At 44.0% G+C, this 23,331-nt stretch overlaps 1 protein-coding gene across 2 annotated transcripts in view; it reads left to right on the top strand.

The window, feature by feature from the left end:
- Positions 1-16,095: 16,095 nt before the first annotated feature.
- Positions 16,096-23,331, top strand: part of HECW1 (HECT, C2 and WW domain containing E3 ubiquitin protein ligase 1) — a 264,203-nt gene continuing 256,967 nt past the window's right edge. For both annotated transcript variants that reach the window (XM_032182376.1, XM_032182375.1), the window contains exon 1: positions 16,096-16,230. In XM_032182376.1, the coding sequence (XP_032038267.1) occupies positions 16,201-16,230 (30 nt within the window). In that variant the 5' untranslated portion in view covers positions 16,096-16,200. The remainder of the gene's footprint in view (positions 16,231-23,331) is intronic.

Below are 23,331 nucleotides of genomic sequence, written 5' to 3'. Positions count from 1 at the left end.
CTGATGGGGTCTATATGATGCGTACATCCTTCACTAGCAGAATTAAGAACTGTATACATTGGCTCCAATGAACCAATTAACAATAAAACAAATGTTAGTGTGTTAAAAATGTAACACTAGGACATTAAAAACTCCCAAAGGGACTGGCAGTGTTTTTCTTTGTTTGTTTTGTTTTTGAAAAGCAAGTGCAAACCTGGAAGTTTTCTATATTTGTTATCCATTTCTGTGGTGTTTTCAAGTCCCAGCTGCTGTAGCAGTGCTGTTCTTCAGTGCATCTGTACTGGGCTAAATCCTACTCAATCACATCAGCAATACCACTGGCATCAATGAAGGACTTGTCCCACTAAACTGGTGTAGGATTTACTTTTATTAAAACCATCTTACAACCTCTTGAAATACTACGTTGCAAGCTAGAACTAAATCTCCAAATTTTGAGATGGTATATGCTGAAGGAAGAGGCAGGGAAAGGAGGAAATACTTGTCTGGCTCTTGTCTTGAAGAGAATAGGCAATATTTTCAGAAGTTTTCAGCTGTCTGAGTTGAAATATTGTCTGAGGAAAATGAAATCTCTGGGGAATTAGAGAATTAGAACTGCTGGGCTCTCATTCCAGCTGCTCTGCCAACTTTCTGCATGACCTTGGCTATGATGTGAGCCTCAGCACAGTCATTTACAGGAAGGAGACTTTAACTGTCTGAGCTGCTAACCAAACTTCACATTACTGTTGTTTGCCCTCACCTCACAGCTATCCATTATCTTATGGCTGTGGGATGGCTAACACTATTCTCTGAATCTCTGTTCCAGTTTATCCAGCTGGAGAGGGCTTGTACTAACTGGTATCTTCGTAGGAAATGCTCACTTACACAACCCTAAACAGCTACTGAAATGTTGAAACCTTAGCATTACATTTTGGGGGTGTTTAATTTAGGCTAATGTATATCAAAGCAAGAATTAGAAAGCTTTGGACCCAGATCACACCTGGACAATTCCTTTTGTGACAGGAAAAGAGACAAAAATACTTAAAAGTGCCAGGAAGGTCTAAGAGATCAGACAGCATACCTTGGTGTTACATCAGCACGGGTGGAGTTGTGACAGTTTGTCTTGTTTTGAAGGATGGCAGAACCTGCTGTTGGGGAGAGATTGCTCCCAGGTCAGACTTGTAGGGTACACAGAGCTCAAACCACCTGCCTACTTCTTACTGGAGTGCCATTCTAGGAAGGCACGGGTTTCTGGTGTGATCCACTGTCCTATTAACAAAGTAAATCTAATCATTCCCAGTTGATTAGCTGACAGGAGGGCAACAGCACGTGTTTCCAAACATCTCTCTTCTTCCTTACCCTACATGTTAACGTGATGGTCGAGAAAGTTCTATTAAATTTGCTGACAACTACGTTAGTAGGTTATATCCTCATTTGCTGCTAGCTCCTGTTACTTGTCCATGTTATTGGAAGCTGACAAATTGACAAAGATCTGGCTTGAATCCTTCTTAAGGGCTATCTTCCAACTAAGGGATTGATTTAAAAATATATGTGGACATGATTTTCCCTTTGGTGTTTTTCCTTCTAATGCTCCTTGGTTCTTCTTTTTTTTTTTTTTTTTTTTTTTTTCTTTCCTGAATCTGAATCTGGGACACTTTAGGATGATACTATACCTAAAGTGATCTTCTACCTTTAGGAGTGCAAGTTTAAAATTTTTTTTTCTTATTCTCTCTTTGTAAAGGTGGGACTGCAGCATAGACTTCTGCAGACAGAATATTTCAAAGTGGCCAGGAAAAGAAAATGCTGTTGCAGAAATAGTCCAGAGGTGGTGCAAATGCAAAACTAATTGGCAAGAGAGTGCAGAGCTTTTCCATGTGAGGATGTTCATCCTGAGACATTGTAAAGGGAGGGGATTCTTGCAGAATTTGCACTTAAAATATCTGGTTTTCTTGAAATGTTTTCAAGCAAACCCACTGAATAGCTGTCTGCTTGTAGAAATCCTTACTTGCTTAAGTTCTTTGATTCAGTTGTTTACTTCTGGCTTGCTTATACTTATCTTTGATACAAAGGTAAATATAAAAGAAATTGAGACAGGTACATAATTTCAACTGGCTTAACAGAGTTTTTCATAAAGGTGACACTATCACGGCTCCACTGCTCTGCAATGCACATTTCCTCACCTGTGCACCTGAAATACTCTAATGAATTTTGAAGCATAATTTTGGCTATTAGTAGGATATTCTATTCATATCCTATCAGACACTGGACTGACTGAATAGCTGGCTGTGCATCTGCACATACCTTTAAGTACCACAGGGTGAGAAAACATGAGCAGAGTGCACTGCACTTGGGACCCACTGTGCCTTGCTGTTATATGGGTCTGCTTTCTAGTCCATATGTGCAGCTGAGTAGCAAATTGTTTAAAATCTGCTCCTTACAGAACTCACATGCCTACATCTGAGTGTGCCCAGATTTTATTGTGTTCCTGGACTGGTTTTGACTAAAGTCTCAGCTGCTTCTGGTGGCTGTGCATTGCACTTGAGATATTTGAGATGACAATACCTTTCAGTGCTAATAGACTCCCCATTTTCCACCTGAAGCTCCATATTTTTTTGACATCGAATTTTTCTTGTCTTTCATGTATTTCTCCCCCCCCCCCCCCGCCCATGCTAAACTATGAAAAGTCCGAACTTAGAATAACATTTGTACTGTTTAAAAGTTGGGATCTACAGAGGGAATGCTCAGGAGGAAAATGGTGCTTACAGGACTCATCAAAGCTGTTATTTTGCTCAGATTGAATGTCAGTGACACCCATTCAGTATTTCACAACTAACTCATTTAAAACAATATGGTACTAGAGGAAATTCTGGAGTGCACACAGCAGCATATATCACTGGGTCAGAAGGCTCAATGACAGTATGATCCACTAGGTATTTCAGTGTGCTCTTGACTCGTTGCTTCTTGACCCTATAAAAGTATGCTGTCTTTCCAAGCAGTGAATAGGATTGCTTGAACACTTTCTCATACAGCCTGAGAAACTGCTCCTGCTGCTCTGTACCTATGGCTCTCAAAGTTTTTTCCCACGATCGTGAATACTGCATTCCTCTCAATTACCTTTCATTGCTGAGATGAATTGACGTGTTCTTGAGTGGGTCAATAACAGGGACTGCTTAAAAAATAAAGTTCTTGCTGGCAAAAGGTCTATAGAAAGTTTAGAGAGAAACATCCTACCCTCATTATAACATTTTCCATTTCCTCAGCTGTTCTACTGTCACTGCCTTTGCATGATAGCTATTTTTCAAGGACAGTTCTTACAAAGAGCAATTGCTAACTTTGTTTAGTTTGTTTTCTAGAAGAACAGGTCAAATTCAAGAACTGTATCAATATTCAAGTAGGAAATGGCAGTGGCATCCTTTACTGTGATCTCGATTCTGGCAATAAATTGTCCAGGGAGTCAAAGAATTCAAATTTTCAAGCCTGTTGAAACATACTGATGTTTGAGCTGTAGCCACAATTTGATATAACCAAGGAGACAATATAAAAAGAGGACCAATAATCAATAAAATATTAGTGTTCTACATTCTAATTTTCTTTAACTGCATATGTTTAGATGTAGTAATTTTGGCCTGATTATTAGCCCACACATAAGGGCGAAAAATATAAATATTTTTTAAAATTAAGCTATTGAACAATAAGCTTATACCAGACCTAGATTTTTTCTTTAGGATCAAAATTTTCAAAATTCCAATGTTTAAATACAAAGAAATGCTTCCAGTTTCCCCACTTCATTAACACATCTCTTCATAATCCATTATGAAAGTTGTGAAGCACGTGTTGAAGTAATCAAAGATGGCGTAATGCAAACCATACATTGTAAACCAAAATAAGACTTCAAGCCATGCAAAAATAGCCTTGAAAAAGTTGGTCTTGAATCTAAAGTTTTGTTCAGTTCCATATCTTTCTTTCTTTACTTATCTATTTTAAATTCTGATACACTTTAAAAACAGTTTTGAGAAAAAGATTTGAAAAAAAGTGTACTTCAGAGAAAGCACTTCCAGATATCTCCGGTGGATTAGTCATAAAATAGGACACTTCCTGATTAGGAGAGTATTATGAGACACAGCAGATTGGGTAGTAATGACAACAATGGATTACATAGAACAACTGTTTAGGAAGAACATGTGCATAACGTAATTCCTGTACAGTAAACGGCACTTCAAAGATTGGAGGTATTTTCCCTAATTTCCTAAGTTAAGAAAAGATAGTGCATATATACACGGGCAAATTGAAAAATAACTCGCTAAATGTAGAAGTTTCTGTTCAGAATGCGGTGCATTACATTGAGCAGGATTGTACTGACAGGGTTTTCTCCCTCTCCCCCTTTCTGTCGTCTCCTAGAAATAGCTCAGCTACTGGGCCCTGCTCTGCTAATGTTTTCTGACGTCCAGAACATCCCCTAAATCCAAGTGATTCCTGGTTTGGTTCTATTCCATCGTTGCTGTAGAGCTTTCCCTGTTAGAAGCTCTCTGGGATCCTGTCTTAGAGACAGGAATTCTGTGATAGAAAGAAAGACAAGAATATGACGTGTTTTTAGCTATTCTCTACAGAAACTATTTCTTCTGTACTCTTCTAGGGGAATATCAGGAAAGCACGTTTGGGTGGGACCTTGGATATGTTTTGTCTTCTCCATGAAACATTAGGAGAATGTCTGAAAGAAGGGAATTGTGGCAATGCACCTGTCCACACAGGAAGGATGCACGTACTTGCAGAGACTGGATTAAAAGGAAATAAGCACATCTCCGTAGAGACTTCAGCATTTTTATACAAACATAAATAACCTATGAAATCGTATGTCTGTCATGGAGAGTAATGATTTGCACTTCCTGTTTACCCTCTTTGATCTGTTCTTTTTGCATACCTGCTCCTGACAACAGACAGAAAACAGACACCTGGGTAGCTGGCCTTTCGCTCTGATCCTCTCTGGCTGTATTTTCCACATAGATGATAATCACAAATCACTACTGAGCAAACATTATGAATAAGCATTCATAACTTCAGGACCAATTATTAAAAAAAAAAATAACGTACAACTCAAAGTGCCAAGGAAATAAATGCTCTTCCACTGATATGTTGCTTCACTATGAGCAGTCATCCTTCTGCAGGACTCTCAGGTTTTTATTTGGCAACAACATACCCAACAGAAGGAAATAATTCTGTCACTTTGTTCAACATTCATGTTGTAGTGAGGCTGCAGTAGTTGTCCTCTGTCCAGTACAAAAACAACCTGGAAACTTTCAGATCAATATCAGGTCTCTCTATCAGTGGTTCTTCTGCCTGTATCTACGTCTGAGGCTTTTTGATATTTGTATGTCTATGTCAATTGAAAGAGCTCATACACTGCAATAGAAAACAGGGGCTGGATAGCCCAAACTTGATTCCTCACTTCCCCCTGAATAATTTCTATTTATTGCCTGTTCTTGTCCTCTGATACAAGCAGGCATATCTCGAGTAACTCCAATAAATAAAGAAGTTTTAGGACAGTGAAATCAGAATTACCTAGTTATCTGACAAAAGGTCTGCCTCTGGAGAACAGAGAAGAGTAATCGACACATTGTCGGATTACAATTCTGCACCTTGTGTCTGTCATTTTTTTTTCTTCAAAGAGATACTTGGAAATATTATGAGAAGTCATGAAGCAATATTTTTCCTGTGATATTTCATATTTTCTTACCTTAATACTGGAAAGTTAAAAGACTCTTTGGTATTGAATTGTTTCGGAACGGATTAAAGCGTGAAGAATTAGGCCTACAGATTGGTTTCTACCTACAAATAATTTGTTGTTCATTTTAAGACCTTGAAAAGCAAGAGGCTCAGTCTGTCCTGCAAAACTACTTGCATTTTTTACCTTATTAATACCCTTAAAATGTTCATTTTCTCTGTTGTAGTGCACTTCAGTCTGTACCTTGCCCTGTCTGTCCAAACACGTCCGTGATCCCACTGTTCATAACATGCATATGACCTGACATTCTCACAATCCTTTCTGGTTTATTGCTTAGTGACATTTCCCTGGGTAAAGCAATATTTTCAATTTTACACATAAGGAACAGACAGAGCAGGTAGATTAAAGTATTTACCCAAGGCTATGCAGGAAGTCTGACAGAGCCAGAACCTGACTCCAAGTATCTGGAGTTGCAGCCTGGTCACTAGACAGCAGTCTTCTGCTTGCAGCATCTTCGTCTGTATTCCAACGATGGGTGAAACAGTCATTTTCCCTATGGGAGCTAAATTTCAATATCTTTCATGGTGCTATACAAAGATAATAATTCTATTATTGGTACTGGGTACTGGCCAACATCATTATGGGATTCTTCAGCAAGACATTATATTTTTTCTTTCCCTTTCTGCATTCCTGATTGTTTTTGATTGGCTCGTTTTGATTTGTCATAGTTGTCAGAAATCATAATTTTGTATAAAAGCTGAAAATCATTGGAAACAGTTTGATCAAACAAACTAGAAATTTGAGAGAAGAATAACTGGATGTAGAGTACATACTGTAATAAAACATCAGATTTATATAAATACTGAATGCTAAGTTTAACTCAGTTTTCCTTCTAAAACAGGGAGCTTGTTACTGCAGAGGCTATTTTAAAAGAATGTAACTTTAAACAGTATAGTACAGTATAACTAAATATATCACCACACTATTTAAAGTAGCTACAGTAAAAATAACTCTTGTCCTAAGTCTCTTGCACTATTATCCAGAAGTGCCTGAACTCAGGCAGGGTGTCTCAGCTAACTTTAGGAACAAAAAGGATGTTGCATTGTTAGCTTTATTTTTGGTAGTGTGTTATTTTTGGTAGAAGCCATTTTCTAAGAGGAATACTGCAGCTTTCTGTCAGTCAGGCATAGGATTTAATCAGCTGGGCAAAGAAATTATATCCCCCTGGCAGGTTTTACCAGGAAAAGTTGTTCCCATTAGCTTCCCCTGGCTTTCTGGGAGCAGAAACTTGCACTGGCAGCAAGGAACATGAGAGTTTATAACCTGGAAAACATGTGCTCTTGGCCATTGGATTGTGTCTGAGCAACTGTAGGAGAAATTACTGGTGTACTAAACCACAGCTGAGAACATATGTGTGCCACCCTGGAGAGTTTTGATACAGAACAAAGGTGAGCGAGTTCATGAAGTCCACAAGGAATTTGGGTCTACATAGACACTATCCAGACAGCTCTGGGTAACTGTGGAAACTCTATTTTCTACCTCTTCTTTAAATATATTGATTATGTACACAATGCTAATCCATCTACGGACAGACATGTACAAGCTCTATTGAAAATCATTGGATTATACTGAAGCCAGACATCCTCCTTTCAACTACTTCCTTATCCCTGCTCTGAAGTGCAGAGCCTGGGAGATATTAATGACATGGAATTGATTTTTTCTAGGCTTTAAAAAATATTAAAAACATTTAAGAAATGTTAGTTGTTACTTACAGCTTATCTCAAATATTAAAATTGAAAACAGAAGTTTATTACTCAGCTGGGAAGGGCAAGAGCACTAGAATGAGAGCTCGCAGAGGAATCAAGAATCTGTTCCCAGGTGGGTATTACCTAAAGCAAGGTAATACTGAACTTTGATACTGATTTGTATTTATAATAATTATGGACAGATTCTGGTCTCAGTAGTGGATTCTTCTGGATATGCAGTAGTGTAAGATTTCAGGATTTGGCCCTGCAAGGATAATACTCGTTTCAAATGCAGATTAAAATGCTTTTAAGTCTAGATAATATCAGATACAGAATAACACTTTAATTTACTCAAGCTCTGGGTGTTCAATGCTCCTTGCAACATTCAGCTCACATGTCACTTGTCCTCTAATGTCATTTATGGATCTAGTCTCCTTTTCCCGCCAGATGCCATTTTCCCTCTGCATTCCGATTTTGCTGTGATGCAATTGCCTTTACTCTCACAAAAGTGAATGGTGATGTGGAAGAGGGAATCAAGCTCGAGACAAGTTCTTCTCTTTATGGAAAAAGTAAACAGGAAAGGAAGGGAAGACAAAGCCTAGGAACAGTCCTTTTACAACTACCCAGTATGAAGGGCCACTATGTATTGCTATTATGACCAGTGACTCTTCATAGGCCTCTTGGTAATTTGTAGAGACACTGATGCACTGCTTGGACTGACTTATGGGACTCTGAGAATTAAATCCTAAATCCCCATACACGTGGCTCACCCAGGGGGCTTTGGCCACTCTTGTATGTTTTGTTCAAAATTCTGTCCCTGCCTCTTCCACTTCCAGCTCTCCATGGTTCAGATCTAGGATGTTATGTCTGCAACTCCTACTGACTCAACAGAACTGTGCGTGTAGTCAGTCACATCTGCTAACAACTGTGTCAAAACAGTTTTTATTGCTTTTTACTCCTGTTAGCTTTGCAGAGACAATACAGCTGAATTGCAAGGCTGGTGCGTTATTAACAGCTCATTTGCTGAGTTCCCCACAGAGAATCTTCTCTGCTAGTACGGTGTGAGCCAAAAGTGAACCCTCTCTGATTCCCTGGTCTGGGGCTGGAGGTAAAGCTGCTGGGCAAGGAGGGGATTCTCTTACACTTTGCTGTAGATGTGAACTGGAGTCATGACTGTGAGCTTTTACTGTGCTGTGCTTCAGAGAACTGATAGGCTTTAAAGACACCCAACATAAATAGAGAAGGAAATCCCAGGTGTAATTCAAGTCATACTGAATTAATGAGGCCTAACTTTTGCTGCTGTTTCTTGTGTTTTCATGAGAAGATTGTGGGCTTGTACTGCATTATACATGCAGCAGACCTGGTGTTTCTCCCATTATGATGTATTTTTCAGCTGAACATGCCATACACATCTATTTTAGGTACAGGTGTAATTTAGCTGCTTTCTCATAGTCATTAGCTTTTACTAAGATTGCTAATGTGCTGCTAAGACAAAGTCAAACTGCTAAAAGCATGTAGTTGTGCTTATCACTGAGCAGAAGTGCACTGCTTGGGATTTTTTCAGGCTGACCTCTAAACTTAAAACTGCTGAGTGCTTGCTAGGCCTAACAAACATCCCTGCTGTAATACATAGAACTAAAGAAAGGAAAAACAAAAACAAAAACAAAACAAACAAACTAACAAAAACCCTATGTTTTCAAACACCAGGGATTTTGCAATTGCAAGAATTGCTTGTATGTCTTGTCTTGGTTGTAACTAGAGATTGGAAGACATGTAGGCATCTAAAGGCAGATGATGAACTCGACGAGTGGGCAGAGCAATGGCAAGCAGGACCTGGTACCGCAGTGCTGGAGAAGCAGGCAGGCTTCAGCCAGGAGGGCAGGCAGCATGTGAGGCCAGGAGGAGCAGCTAATGCTGCAGGGCCAGCAACAGCTTCGGTAAGTAAGGCCTTGTTGGGGCCCTGGACACGCTGCCTGCAAACTCAAAAGGGAGTGTTAGCAGAGAAAATGGGAAACAGCCAGATGGCTGCTTCTGGATGCTAGGGAGGAAGACTATAAACAATTACAGCACTACTTTGGGAGAGGCATTGCATCTCACTGACCTAGTCTTCTTGCTGTCCTTTTCTCCAATTCAGCAAAGTAACAGTTTATTAAGAAAGCTGATGATTTTGCTGTGGAAAAATTAGGCCTTAGAGCAGCAGACAGCTTAGTTTATTTCTGCCAGCTTCAGGGTGGGGAATCAAGCTGGCATTTTATTACTGGCCACTGACGTTTAAACCTGGCATGGTTGATATCAAAGACTGTCAAAAAACGTTGCAGAATATTGAGTATTAATTCAGGGCATCTGTCCTGAGTGATGAAGATATTTCAAAGTAGGTTCTTTTGTCTGCAATTGGAAAGAATATGTTGTTTAAGTGCATATCCACTTCTTTTCCTTTTATTAGTGGGATAGATTGACAAATGAGGCAAGACAGTGGCAGCAGAACCCATGCCAGACTTATCCTCACAGTATTTGCACGGGGAGGTGGATATGACACTGCAGAACTGTTGAGTGTGGCCGTGGGCCTGTCCATACTACAGCTGTGTTCATATTGCTGTAATTCTACATGTATGTAGGAAAAAAAGATGTTCACCTGACACAAAATGGAGTGGTGGTGGCATTGCTCGTTTGGACTTTTGGAAGCATTGCCAACAAAGAAAAAAAGTCTCAGAACAGAACAACGGCTAGTTATAAAGTATTGTAACAATCAAACAACAAGAGCAGAAAAAATGTTTAGAGGAGACATATGGCTTAACATGCTGGCCCATTTTTGGTTGATCTTTTTCCAATCCTTCTGCTCGCTCAACATAACCTCTCTCCCAGTCCCTCCCCATTCCATAAACCCATCTGCCTTCATCTGTTAATTTAGCCCTCTGTTACTGTGGAGCCGTTTATCAGCCAAGTGACCGTGGCCGATGAACTCTTCTGTTCCCTCCAACGTAGTTAAAACAGACCTGCTACTCAGTGGTGGGCCAGTGCTGAGATAAACGTAAATTGCTAATGATTTGTTTGGGAACCTTTGGTGAGAGAGAGGCCAGAGCAATCGAGTATTTGGCATCTTCAAAAATTTTCCAGGGCCTGGATGCAGGTGGCAGTGGCAATCTCATCTTCACCACCCTACTGAGTATGCAACAGTTTTGGCTTGGTGTCTTCTCCCTGCTCATCCTGCTCTTGATCCTGTTCCTGTTCAGTCTGGGAGAGGTATCTTGAGGAGTCTGAACTGATCTAACAGGGTTAATTGCCCTGTAAAGCAGTCATCTCACTATTTCCCTTCTTGCTGTCCAAGTGATTTTACCTCTCTCTCTAGTGTATCACCGGGAGGTGTTGGTTTGACCCCAGTTCTGCTTAGCAGAAAATTAACCCAGCAAGAACAGAGGGTGACTCTGCTGGATTAATGAGCTCAACTCAATTACCAAAGGACCAGGTGAATACCTGGGCTAGCTTGGAGGAAGGGGTGGGATCACAAGATCAGGAATCAGCTGCAGAGCAAAACCACAAACATTCCTTTTCAGCACGAATTCATACACCTTTTGAACCCTTATCTTCAGAACCTCCTCAGAATATTCAAGAGCAGAAAGGCCTCCCATTGGCCCTCTTCTAGCCCAGCATTAAAGCATGTCTGTAAGCACAGGAGTAGTTGTCTGGTCAGTAATACAGAAGTGCTGTTAGTGTGAAAGATTAACTTGGCCACTCCTTATCAGAAATTAATCCTCTTCTGAACACCTTCCAAAACAGCTACTGTAACTAGAGATATTTTCTCACTTTGCCCCTTCCAGAAGAAATCATCAGCTGAAATTAAAGGTAAGTGTATGTTAAGCCAAATCAGTCTGGTGTTGGTGCTCTGACTCTTTGGGGTCTATGTTTCTGGATTCATTGTTGCAGTGATGCTGTAGACCCCTGATTTTTCTCATAGACATGACCACTATCTTTCTCTTTCAGACGAGGTTACTAAGAAAGTAAAACTTATAATTACTTTGTATGAGCATTTGACTACACGCACACCATGAACTGGGTGAGACCTCTCATACATGCTAGATGGGGAAGTCTCAAACATATCAAGTTCTTCTAAGTGTTGTGAAAGATGGCTAGGAAGAGGGGAGGGACTCGCAATCCGTACTGTCCTGGTGTGTAAAACAAAGCCGCAGTATGATGTCCTTTGCTGGACATCAAAGTAGCTACTGAGGTACTGATCTAAATCATTTCATTGCTGACAGAACAACCTGTTGGGATACAGGTTCAACCTTTGCATTACTATTGAATGTGTTTTATGAATTAGGTTGTTTTTGTTGGCGGTGTTTTTTTGTTTGTTTGTTTGTTTTGTTTTAAGTAGATACATATCAAAAAATAGTTGGTTTCTAAGTAGGATTATTTATGGGCTTTATGCAGGAAGGAATATGTAATATGTTTGCCCATGTAGAATAATGCTTGGCAATCACTGCACATTTTTTCTGCTAAGGATGCTAATATTTAACCTCCTTCTACTGTGAAGCTGGTTAGCATTTGCTCCTGGAAGAGAATCCAGGTGGAAGAAAATAAACTTAACAGGGAGGACTGTCAAACCAGTGTATATCTACATATAAAACAATTAGGTGAAATGGCAAAAATTAGGCCACGCAAGTGATTGGAGCCAAAGGGCTAGAATTCTTTTGATCAAGCTGGGTGAATGCTCTAGTAATTCGGTACCCAAGCAAAGAAGCTCATCTGGACACCCAGGGTGAAACAAGGATGGAGTTCAGGCTGTTGCATAACATCATACCCCTCCTGGCATGGAGGACTTTTGGTAGCTATAAGGGTTGCAGTCCTGCTGGAGTAGGAATCACTCTTGGCCTGTCCCAGGTAATTCCCCAGCAATTATAAACCTTGGTGATCTTTTAGGAGAAAGTCTGTCATTGCCTTTCTGAAATGATCAGATCTGGACTGCCAGGAAGAATACAGCATGTAAGAAAAAGGCAAGTTGTGCCCGAGAGCTGTTTAAAGAAAGCACTCTGTTGACAGAGCCTCAAGAACTAGCACCTACATCATAGACAAGTACCTACTGCTATGCATAAGCACAGTGCTCAGCTGAGATATGAGCAATCCCATCTGTGTAAGGCAAAATGTAGTAAGAGATATTAGACAGCATTAGCTCAGTGTGTTTTATAGACACTCTGTGTGTGTCAAAATCAGTAATGGAGTACTGAGTTCCTACAAAGCAAGTAATCCATAACAAGAAGTTGTGTGAGCAAGGTATGAGGATATCATGTGGTCATAAACGGGTCCAGCATCTAGAAATGCTGTGCTGTATCATCTGAGCAGCAGTCTCTGCCAATGAAAAACAATCTTTGTCCAACAGAATTTAATCAATACTAACTAGTTGTAGCAAAGAAGTACTTACGTGACATCTGGTTCAGTTGGAGATGAACCCAGCATAAAAACTTAATCTGAGTAAAGAGTAAAACCTGAACTGCTAAATGGCAGCCATCTACTAGTTTTGTTGAGTTGGTGAATTTTGATTTCTCAGTTTTGCTTTTCTTATGTATACAATGGTCACCAAGAATCAGTGGCAGGATAATGGCTATGCTCCTATGTTTAATGGATGAAAAGGGCAATGTAAAGTTTAAGTAGCTTGAAGTTAGTTTTTATACTGCTTTAAGGCAGGATCATGCTTAGTAAAGGCTGATTAGACCATTTCTTCTTTCAAAAAAACTCTCTTTGTGGAAGTTTGGTCTAGTTTTGCACCTGGCCCTCTCCAAATACAAGAAATGAGTAAGCCCTACAAGTGCTTTACTCAGCCCTTCCATCATGACCCAGATCAGCTCAAGTCAAGAGTCTTGCAGGGAAGAACACCGGCCATTTTTTATTGACTGTAATGTGACAACCGCTGTATTCGTCTGTTTTTCCAGATGTAGGTGTACCTGACATTTTCTAGGAATAACTAAAATTTCTGTTTATCACTTCTTTGATCAAAGCCTTTTAGAATAACTGTGAACTGTCTGTTCAAAACACAAGGCTATAGTAAGAACTTCCTCTGATATATACCATGCACAAATGAGACACAAGAATGACATATCTTGGAAGTGCAATGGAATTCACCCTGTGAGAACTCAAGAGTGTGTGTATACATCCCTCAGAAATATTTGGTAGGGAAAGATACAGTTGTTTAATCTTTTTCTCTTCCTGCCTCTCCTAAACTAAATTTCTTTCTTGACCCTATTTCTCGCTTTTGTGGGACCAGTCTAGCTGCCAAAATTCTGCTACTTCCAGGCAAAACACAGACATATGACTCAGTCGCATTGGCTTCCCAAAATCATCTTCACCTTACATTGTCAGCAAGTATATTTAGCTTAAGGCTGAAAAGATGCTGGAAGTTGTCACCACGCCTGTGGGACAGCACAACCTGCTATTTCATTTCATCTATGGGAGCTTGGGGAATGTGTGATAGGTAGGCATACAAAATTCAGAGGTTTGTTTATAATATAGATAAGCATCTGAAGTGCCAAAGTTGATTTTAATTTTAAAGGTCCTTATGCATTATGCAGCTCTTCTCCTTTTCAGTAAAATGCAAAGTTAAAAGGGAAACCACTTTATTCCAATGTGTTTCTTCTTTTGAGGAATACAAGAGCAAAATGTCCTCTTTAAAGCCAGAATCATTTGCTGACTTGTTTGCCACAGAACCACATCCATCTTCTGCTCATGATTTGAATGAATCTACAGGAGGTGGGTATACAGTTTGCCTCTTGATCTTAATTTTTATCTCCCCTGTTTTACTTAGATTCCAACAAGGGGCAATCTAAAACTGCTGCTTCCGTGGGAGATTCAGGATGTTATTTTCAGTCTGAAAGGAAAGCAGAGGTGGTAGCTGGTCAAGAGGAAAGCACATGTATGGTGTTCTTAAGGGGGTTCCTGTCCCAAGGTCCATGCAACATGGCGAAGTCTTGTGTGTCTTCAAGTCCCACAGTCCTGAAATGCTGTGCAAATATGTTTTTGTTTTGTTTTGTTTTCTGGCTCCTCCTCTCACACAGGTTGAGCTGCCTCTGCAAGTCAGAATTGGCCAGGTTTTTTTAGTTCTTGTATGTAGGTTGTTTTTTAGGGTCATGTTCATTTATTGCTTTTTTTCCCCTACTTTAGCAAAATTAATGTCTTTGATGAGCATTTCCGAGAAGAGAAGGATAGGTGGTGTGGTGGTACACCTGCAATCCAAGTGTGCAGAAGGAGCTGAGGAAAAACTCAGAGGAGATGCTGAGCCAAGAGTGAGGAGGTCTGGATCAGTTCTCCGCTCCTTTCTGTCAACCTGCAATGTGATATTTTGGCAAACTATTTCACTTTTTCGTGCCTCTGATTTCATCTGTAATTTTTGTTTTACTCCTTCTCACTTGGACTTTTGAGTGCAAAGGCGAAAACACGCGCCTACCGTGAGCAGTCTGTGTCACGTCTGGATTGAGGCCTCCTGTAGGACTGCTGGGTGGCTTCTCTGGGTGAAGGGAGGTGCTGCACTTGCACTTGAACACTGAATTTCTCAAACACCTGCAGAAAAGTTTTTGCACACAGGTCTGTCCTGAAATGCATGTTGATTTATTCAAGTGGCCCGGTATGTCTCTTGGTCTGCCTTGATCCTGTGGAAGAGCTGGGGGGCTTTGTAATGGATCCTTTTCTTCTCACTGCGACTGTCCAGTGAACCAACCCACTGGTCTTGTGCAGGTAATTCTGATCAGAAGTGTATGTCTTGTAGCAACGTAATAGATACTAAGCCATTCTCCTTCCCAATTCATATATATATTATTTTTACAGTGAGTTTTCTGCTGGTAGAAGCCTCTAATTTTTCTTGTTTCTCCTCTTTTTAAGAAGGAAGATGAGATGATCAAGTGGAAATTAGAGGCCACTGCATGTCTGAAAATATTTTATCTCAAAGCATGCTGAATGATTAGAAAATTAGAGGTAAAATATTTCTCGGACTAATACCGAGAGCAGTAAATCTGTATTTCCAAAGAAATTTGTGTGAGTGGGGTGTATGAGAGTGGCTTTAGAAATAAACTTAGCTCCAGCTATGCTATGTTACTGGGAACGTGTGTTTATTTTTTGTCTATGTCTTTGCTTCAGGATGCAGCTTAAAATATAGAATTGACTTTTTTTTTCTTATTATTATTTTGGGTGGGCGGGGGACGAGGGGGGAGATCCACTCCAGCTGTATGGTTACAAAACGCCGTTTCTATCTTAACAACGTTTGCAAAAAAAAATGAATGAATTAATTAATTAATGAGGGGCTAAGCAGAACTTCGCAGGGCTGTTGCTGCTCCCCTGCAGCTGGCAGGGGGCTGGCTGCGGGTAAGAGCGGGCAGCACGGCGCAGCCGGCAGGGCAGGCAGCGGCAGCTCAGGTTTGAAACTCCCTCTCGTCGCAGGGCTGCGGCTTTTCTTTGTCCGGGGGTGCCGCCGAGCAGCCAAACAAACGCCGGCCGGGACGCGGGGCTGGAGGCAGGTGGGTGCGTGAGGCTCCATCGGCCCCTCGGCTCCGGAGAGCCCCGGGCTCCGGGCGGCCTCGGCCCGCTGCGAGGGGCCGGGAGTGGCTCCGTGAGGCCGGGCCCGGGTGGGAGGAGGCTGGCGGCGGGAGGAGGAGGAGGAGGAGGAGGAAGAGGGAGCGGCGGCGTTGCGGGCGTTGCAGCCGGTGCCGGACTATGGTGCGCCTCGGCCGGGGCTGACAGGCGGGCGGCCCCCGGCGCACGGGCGGCGAGAGCTGCCGGGGGAGCATGAGCTGCGCCCAGGCCGGCATCCTCCAGGTAAGGCACCGGGGGCACCCCCAGCCTGCCCGGGGGGCACCCCCAGCCCTCCGCGGCTACCCTCAGCCTTCCCCCGGCGCACGCTCAGCCTTCCCCAGGTACCCCCATCCTCCTCCCGGGTACCCTCAGCCTTCCCCGGGTACCTCCATCCTTCCTCGGTGCACCCCCACCCTTCCCCGGGTACCTCCATCCTTCCCCAGCACACCTCCATCCATCCCCTGGGTACCCCCATCCCTTCCCCAGGCACCTCCATCCATCCCCTGGGTACCCCCATCCTTCCCCAGCCCACCCCATCCTTTCCCCTGGGTACCCCCATCCCTCCCCGGGCCCCCCGTGTCCTGCGCCCCGCTCCCCTTTGTGGCCGGGGGGCGATGTGGGTGTCGTTCCCGGCGGAGCACAGGGGCTGGCGGCCAGGCTGCGACGAGCCCAGGCAGCGGCGTGGAGCCCACCGGCACCCGGCAGCGCCTGGGGATGGGGATGCCCACCGCCGCCCAGGAGTCCCGTGCTCAATTCCCCGTGCTCGTGGCTCCGGATGGTGAAAGGAGAAAATCCTTCCCCCCCACCCCCCGGTTTGGTTCTTGGCTCCTTGACAATGCAGCAAAATTTGAGTGCAAACTGTCTTTTTTTTTTTTTTTCCTCCCCCCCCCCCCCCCCGCTGTTGCTGTGGGCTAACCTTATGATTTGGTATTTTGGCTATTATCCTGCGTTATTATGTAACCGCGTTTTTCACCGGCAATTAAATAAAATTACTTATTATAAGTCTGCTAAGAATATTGCCCTAGCCTGTAGCATTGTCAAATACTGATTTTCTCATTTCATAGCCTTCGCAGATAATGGGTTTGTACCGACACAGGCGCATACAATTGGTTTTGTTGTCTCTTTGCATCGTTTCCCATGTGTGTTTTTTTTATAGTTGCAGAAGAAATTACTTGGCCTGGGTTTTGATTTTTGCATCCTGCTGTTTGGAGCTGCAGTAGTGCCTTTTTTTTTTTTTTTTTTTTTTTTTTTATGCTGCACTCAGCAGAAGTGCATAGTGAGACCGTACAACAGTCGCGCGGGCTGCGCTACTCTCCGTGTATCTAAGAGCACTGCTGGCTTGGTTTGGAGGGCACCTGGCCCTGCTGGACGCGGCAGCAATTAGGGGCACGGTGCTGCCGTGCCAGGGATGTCACATAGCAGGTGGTCAGCTGCGCCTTGCTGATTAGCGCTCGTGCTAGGATTGCAGTTATTACAGTAATTCATTTTAGCTTGGGGGATTCATTTTGAAAATTTGGATTTTCCACTAAGAAGGGATTACGGTTTCTCTGCGTAGTACGTGTGTTTTGCGGAGAAGCAGAGTGCCGTCTGCAGCCTGGCTGCTCTCTCCACCTCCCTTCTGCCTCTGAAACGCACACCCCTTTGGGTGGCTCAGGTGCAAGGTTGATTTTCCTGCTGGAACCAGGAGTGGATGTAAAAAACAGCGTGCTTAGTCAACGCAGCGCTCACCCTGGCAATGCAGTCGCAGTCTAGCACGGGGAGAAGGAATATCTGTCCCTTGGGAAGCAATGCTCCTGCAATTTACTTGGTCGTTAGCAGGGTGAGCGGGGAGCTGGCTCAGAACAAAGAGTGGCTGGTGAGGAGCGAGCAGCGTGCGTGTCGGCAGCGGGTGGCATCTCGTGTCCCTCGTGTGATGCGTACGCTACTGTGCAGCTGACTTAATGTGTCCCGAGCTCCGGACTCCTAACCTTTTTAGTATCAATCAGCTCTTTCTCGTAAGCTGGCTTGTTTGAAACCAGAGTGGGCCAGAACACGAACTGATGCACTCAGTGACTTTACTGGGAGCTATAAATATCCGAATGTGGCAGTGATTTGAAAGTAAGCAGTCCGCTCAGATCCAGAACATCCTAAACAATGGATCCGCAATCCATGTGCTCTGTTTTTTAAACGCGTGCTAATAAACAACGTGGTGCTTATTGTATTCCAATAAGGAACTGGCTAAGGGATGTTAGTAAACAAAGCGGCGCATCTCCCCGGGGGTTGTGTTTCAGACACGTGGCACTCGATCTGGCGTGCTCTGCGATCACGAGGTGATCCCTGCGATGAAGCTTCATGGAGCTCTGCACGTGCTGCGCCTGACGCTAGGCAGTGTTCATTCATGACAGTGCCAAAGCCTTCTCCTCGCCTCCTTTTGAGAACAGTCTTCGTAGGAACAATGAGATTGCTGGAATAAATGGCGTGAGCGGGATTTGGCTGATTAGCTACTTTCTGAAGTCCTCTGAAAGGTGTGGTTGTGGCAGAGTGGGAGGGACTCAAGCTGGGAGGGTGATGGTACTGAATGGCCAGCGTCAGGCCAGGGCCCGTTCGGTTGAGGGGTTGTGCCACCCATTCTTTGAAGTTGTTGGAAATCTTGGTCTTGGGGATGCAGTCATTAAAGTTGCCCCTGTGGTTCCTGCTCTGGTTAAAGCTACTTTTAGACAAAATAAAATCCCGTGATACAACCTCCTCATTTCCCCCACCTGTCAGTGATATTGCTGAGTTCAAAAAGAAGGGATTTTAGTAATTAAAACAAAACAAAACAAAAACAAACCAAAAAAAAGCACAAAAACACTCCAAAATATCTTAGTTTGTGACGATGACTTTGCCAGAGAATCCAATTTGTCTTTTCAGTGGCTTTCTTTCTATTCTTCTGAAGGCTCCCTCTGACCCAAAGTCTTACCTACTCCCGAATTTAGGGCTATTCATGGGACTGATGTTAGCGCACAGAGGTTGTAGTCTTTGCAGACCCCTGTAGACAGGGCAGAGAACTCAACCCTCACACAAGTGCTCTGGTTTGCTCTCCCTTTTTTCTGAAGAGGGGCTGCTAGCCAGCTGAGCCCAAAGCGTGCCTTTGTGTACCCACAACAGCAGTTTTGGGGCATACAAACATAAGAGTGGCTTCCACGAGCTGAGCTGATTGCGTCTCCTGCTGTCGCAGCTTTCCAGCCTGTGTATCAAGGAGGCATCCATGCACGGGGAGTCCCCAGTGCCAGGTCTGCTCCTGGGCCTCTGGTGGCTGTGGCATCGCTGCCGGTGTCCCCGTGGGGCTGGCAGGAGTGGCAGGAGGAGGGTCCCACTCCCACCTGTCCCTGCCTGCCTATGAGCACGCAAAGAAGTTGCACCGCCTCCTTTTCTTCAGGACGTCTGCTGTTTGTTTATGCTCAGCGGCACTCTCGGTTTTGGCAATAAAGAGATGACTCAGTTTTGCTTCTGTTTAAGACTTTCTTTTTTTTTTTTTTTTAAATCCGTTTCTCTTGTGAGGTTCCTTGTGCTGTTGTAATTCTGCAATGGCTGAGTGGCAAACGCTGCGGGAGTTTGGTTTTGTTCCTCAGGAATAAATCTCAGATTTGATGAGCGGTAATTCTAATGAGGTCTTGAACCAAATTTTACATATTTCTGCATTTGTCCGAAGAAGCAAACAAATATTTTGGTTTCTCTTATGCTTGGGAAGGTGGTGGGGCATGCAGCAGAGGGAAAAGTAAACGTGCAGCTGGGAGCACAGGGCAGGCTGAGATGCCACCTGCTCCAAGTTGGTGTTTCCCAGCTGAATTTTGAGCTCAGCGATGACTTAGGATGGATTAAGAAGACATGGCAAGTGTCTTTGATGTAGGGAGCCCAGGGTCATTTTCATTTTGGTTAATGACTGGTGGCCAGGTAGCTGCATAATGGGCTTGTGAGTCAGCCCTAGCTTATTTATTTCTGTTCAGCAGTGCCATGGCTAGGGTGCTCCGCCGTCAGCTCCAAAGCATGAGGTTAGGATCTTCAAGGCAGGGCTGCTCCTCAGGAGGTGCTTGGACTGCCCCTTCGTAAGGCGGTGTCCCTGCCTCACCTCGGGTGTTTGTGGGTTCATCAGGACACGGGCTGGTAAGGCTGCTGTGGGCCAAGCAGGCTGCTGGCATGGGCAGCAGCCTGCTGGGGGCAAGAGGAGGGCGGTAGCCCCACAGCCTGCTCTCTCTTGGGGAGCAGGGAGGAGTTGGGTTGAGCAGAGCAGCAGCTGAGCCTGGAGCACAGTTCTCCACTGCAGTACCTATGGCAGCTCCTGCTTCTCCTTTGGGAAGGGGGAAACCCTGCTGCTCGTGTTGGAAATCTCGAAGTGCCGTGCTCCCTGGGGACCTGTGGCGCTCCGTGGCAGCGCAGAGCTCTCTGAGGACGCGGCACGGGCTGCAGAGCAGGAGGGCTGTGGGAGAGGGTGAGCGTGTGCGCCGCAGCCAGGAGCGCCGCTACTGAGACCTGAGCCGGGGTTGCATTGCGTGCGCTGAGCAAAACAGGCGTGCTTTCACGCCTCCCAGATATTTTTATATTTCTCTGCAGATGCTTGTGGAAGACCAAGCGTTTGTTTGGTTTGAAGCCTGAGTTAAAATTCCTATCCGATGTCTAGAAGCAAAAGGAAAAAAAAAAAAGTAAAAAAAAAAAAAAAAAAAAAAAAAGGAAAAAGCAAGTGTTTGTCCCAGAATTAAAATCTCTTTAAATAATGTGCAAGTTGTTAACCCATGAAATAGTGATGCAGTAGAGAATGTCTCCTGGAGTGAATCACTTGCATTTAAAATGGAACACGTTCTAAAAATAAGTGGGTAATTGCCTCAATGTAGTCAATATGGAATTTCAAGATGACTGACAGAGTGATTTGTCATCCATCACCGTAGCAGGAGTCATCTGGGAAGTCTGTGATGTTAAAGGCATTTGTTTCTATTAGCACCTCTTAAAGCAGTTTTGTTAATGAGCTCCTGAACACAGAACTGAAATCTGTTGTGTGGTATAATTAATTTTTCCATACCATAGGAAAATGTCTGCCTAGTGCACCTTCAATTACTGGATCAGGTTTCTCAGGTCCCAGAACATGTGGCTCGACAGCCCTATTGTCTCAGGGAGAGGAGGAGTGTGTTGATCCCCTGCTGCCAGCACCGCGTTTTCACACGTCTCTGTGTGAAATTTGGGATGGCACCCTGCGAGCTCGGGCAGAGCTGATGTTGTGCTACCCACAGCAGACGCTCTGCGAAGAGGAAGGCTGGGGGATCCTCCTCCCAGACATGTAGAAGCAGAAGAGGTGGAGCAGGAAATCGTCTGCTTTTCCCCGGGGGAAGAGAGAGGAGAGCAAGAAATGGGGAGTGCTTGAAGAGACTGTCGGACGGGTTCTCTGCTCGTGGATCTCCTCTGAGTGCTTGGCTGTGTGGAGCGGGCAGGTCAAGGAGCTGTTCTGCCGGCCTTGAAGGTGCTGCTGAGTCTCCGCTTCCTCCCTGAAAGCAACCACACGGAGAACATAAGCAGCGTGGACTTTGCTGAGCTAGGTAAGAGGCAACAAAGCCAGGGATAATCCGGCTTTGCCGTGAGCTGGGCACCTGTTGTAAGGCGCTTCCCGAGCCACTGAACTGCAGGCCTCCCTCCAGCGGGACGGAGCAGACGCGTGGGGAGGCTGCCTGCCTGGGTGCCACTGGCACACTTACAAGTGACTGACAGAACTGGGAGATGGATGGGGTCACCCCGTGGGCCAGAAAGGTCCCTTGGGCAGCGAGGGACTTCCTTGGGCCCTGTCAAGACGGCTGTGTTATCCTCACGCAGCAGGATGCATTGTCTTCTGCCACATCTTAATGCAGCCTCAGGAAAATTGAGGCTTTTAAAATTCACATTCTGATGCAGAGCATCCGTCAAGTGTTGGGTTGTTTGTCAAGTGTCTTTAATGGTGTGTAAAAGAAAGATGCTACAGGAGAGGCCTTAGGATATTTAATGTAAAAATATATACTTTGTGTGTGTCTGAAGAAGTCAATGGATTTACTCTCTGAAGCAGCATCTTGTTTGTAGTAGTACATTTTAGCAGCTACGTGCTTAAGGTGGAAAGGGGGGAAGTGGGTGAAATATTTGATTCTGGAGCCAGGACACACATTTCCAAGACGATGCTGTTCAATATTCGTGAAATGGACATTAGCCATTAACTTGTCGGCTGCCTTGGTTACAGGCCTGTGGCAGCTACGCAGGGCTGAGGAGTGAGATCCTTTCGTGAGTGTTAAGTTGCTTAATGTGATGGCACTACGCTCTCGCAAATGGTAGTCAAGGTGAGGTCAATGCCGCAATTCAGAAATACTACATAAGTACCCTGAGTCATGGCAGAGACCTGAAGCTGAGATATAGCATTACCGAGGCCAGCTCTTCAGTGAGAAAATGAACAACACTCCTGCTGAAGTTATTGGGAACTCTGCCTGACGAATGGCAGTACCATCTGGCCTTTTGTGGTGCATATACATGTATACGTGGGGGTTTTGTTGTTGTTGTTGCCATCGGTGGGGTTTTGTGTTGTGTGTTTGTTTTTTTGTGTGTGTGTATGTGTGTGCACGTGTGTGGTTTTACCAAGTTCTTTGAGTAGCTTTACAAAGCTGACTGTCGCTGGGAAGCTGTTTGCTGTGCCAGTGGAAATTTCTTTCTCATTCTTTTAACACCAGATTAAAGTAGAAACAGCTATAGGAGTTTGTACCCAGACCAGGCATTAGAAGATAATGAGCTGAAGCCGAGCTGTTTTTCCTTCTTTTTCTCTTCTTTTTAGGCTAGAAAAGGACTCCAGCATATAAACACTGAGCCCTACGCCAGAACTCCTTTTCCAAGCCCCATCGCTGTGATGGCTTATGAGAGTTAGGCTGATTTACTCATTGCTGGTTTCCAGTTCTTAACATTCATTATGGATTTTGCTCTATGTGTGGAAGGAAATTGCTCACTTTTATATGAGCAAAGGTCCCATTAAAGAACAGCATTTCCCATCTGACCGAAGGCAGATTTTCTTCTGTTGGTCCAAGAAACCCTGTGCTGGTGTAGAATCATTACCTGCTCCTGAAATGTGACTTGAAAGGTGCTCCTCAGGACTGTGTCGCCCTCAAAGCATCCTCTTTGAGGAGTTTTCAGAGACTCCCTCTCTGCAAAGAGGTTTGCATTCTCTTTAACAGCTTTGCTAGTTCCTTCTCCCCTCCTCCCACATTCCCACCACCGAGAACTGGGTAATTGCAAAGTACCACTGTGCTTTCCAGCACACTTTGCTGCACACACAGCTTTTCCTAGGCCATGCCATCATGCGTCTCAGACAGTGAGAGCATGGGTTCATGGCTC

The sequence above is a fragment of the Aythya fuligula genome, chromosome 2 (genome assembly GCF_009819795.1).
Source record: "Aythya fuligula isolate bAytFul2 chromosome 2, bAytFul2.pri, whole genome shotgun sequence".
NCBI classification, from domain to species: Eukaryota; Metazoa; Chordata; class Aves; order Anseriformes; family Anatidae; genus Aythya; species Aythya fuligula.
The sequence above is the reverse complement of the archived record's forward strand: the minus strand, read 5'-3'. Positions and strand labels throughout refer to the sequence as shown.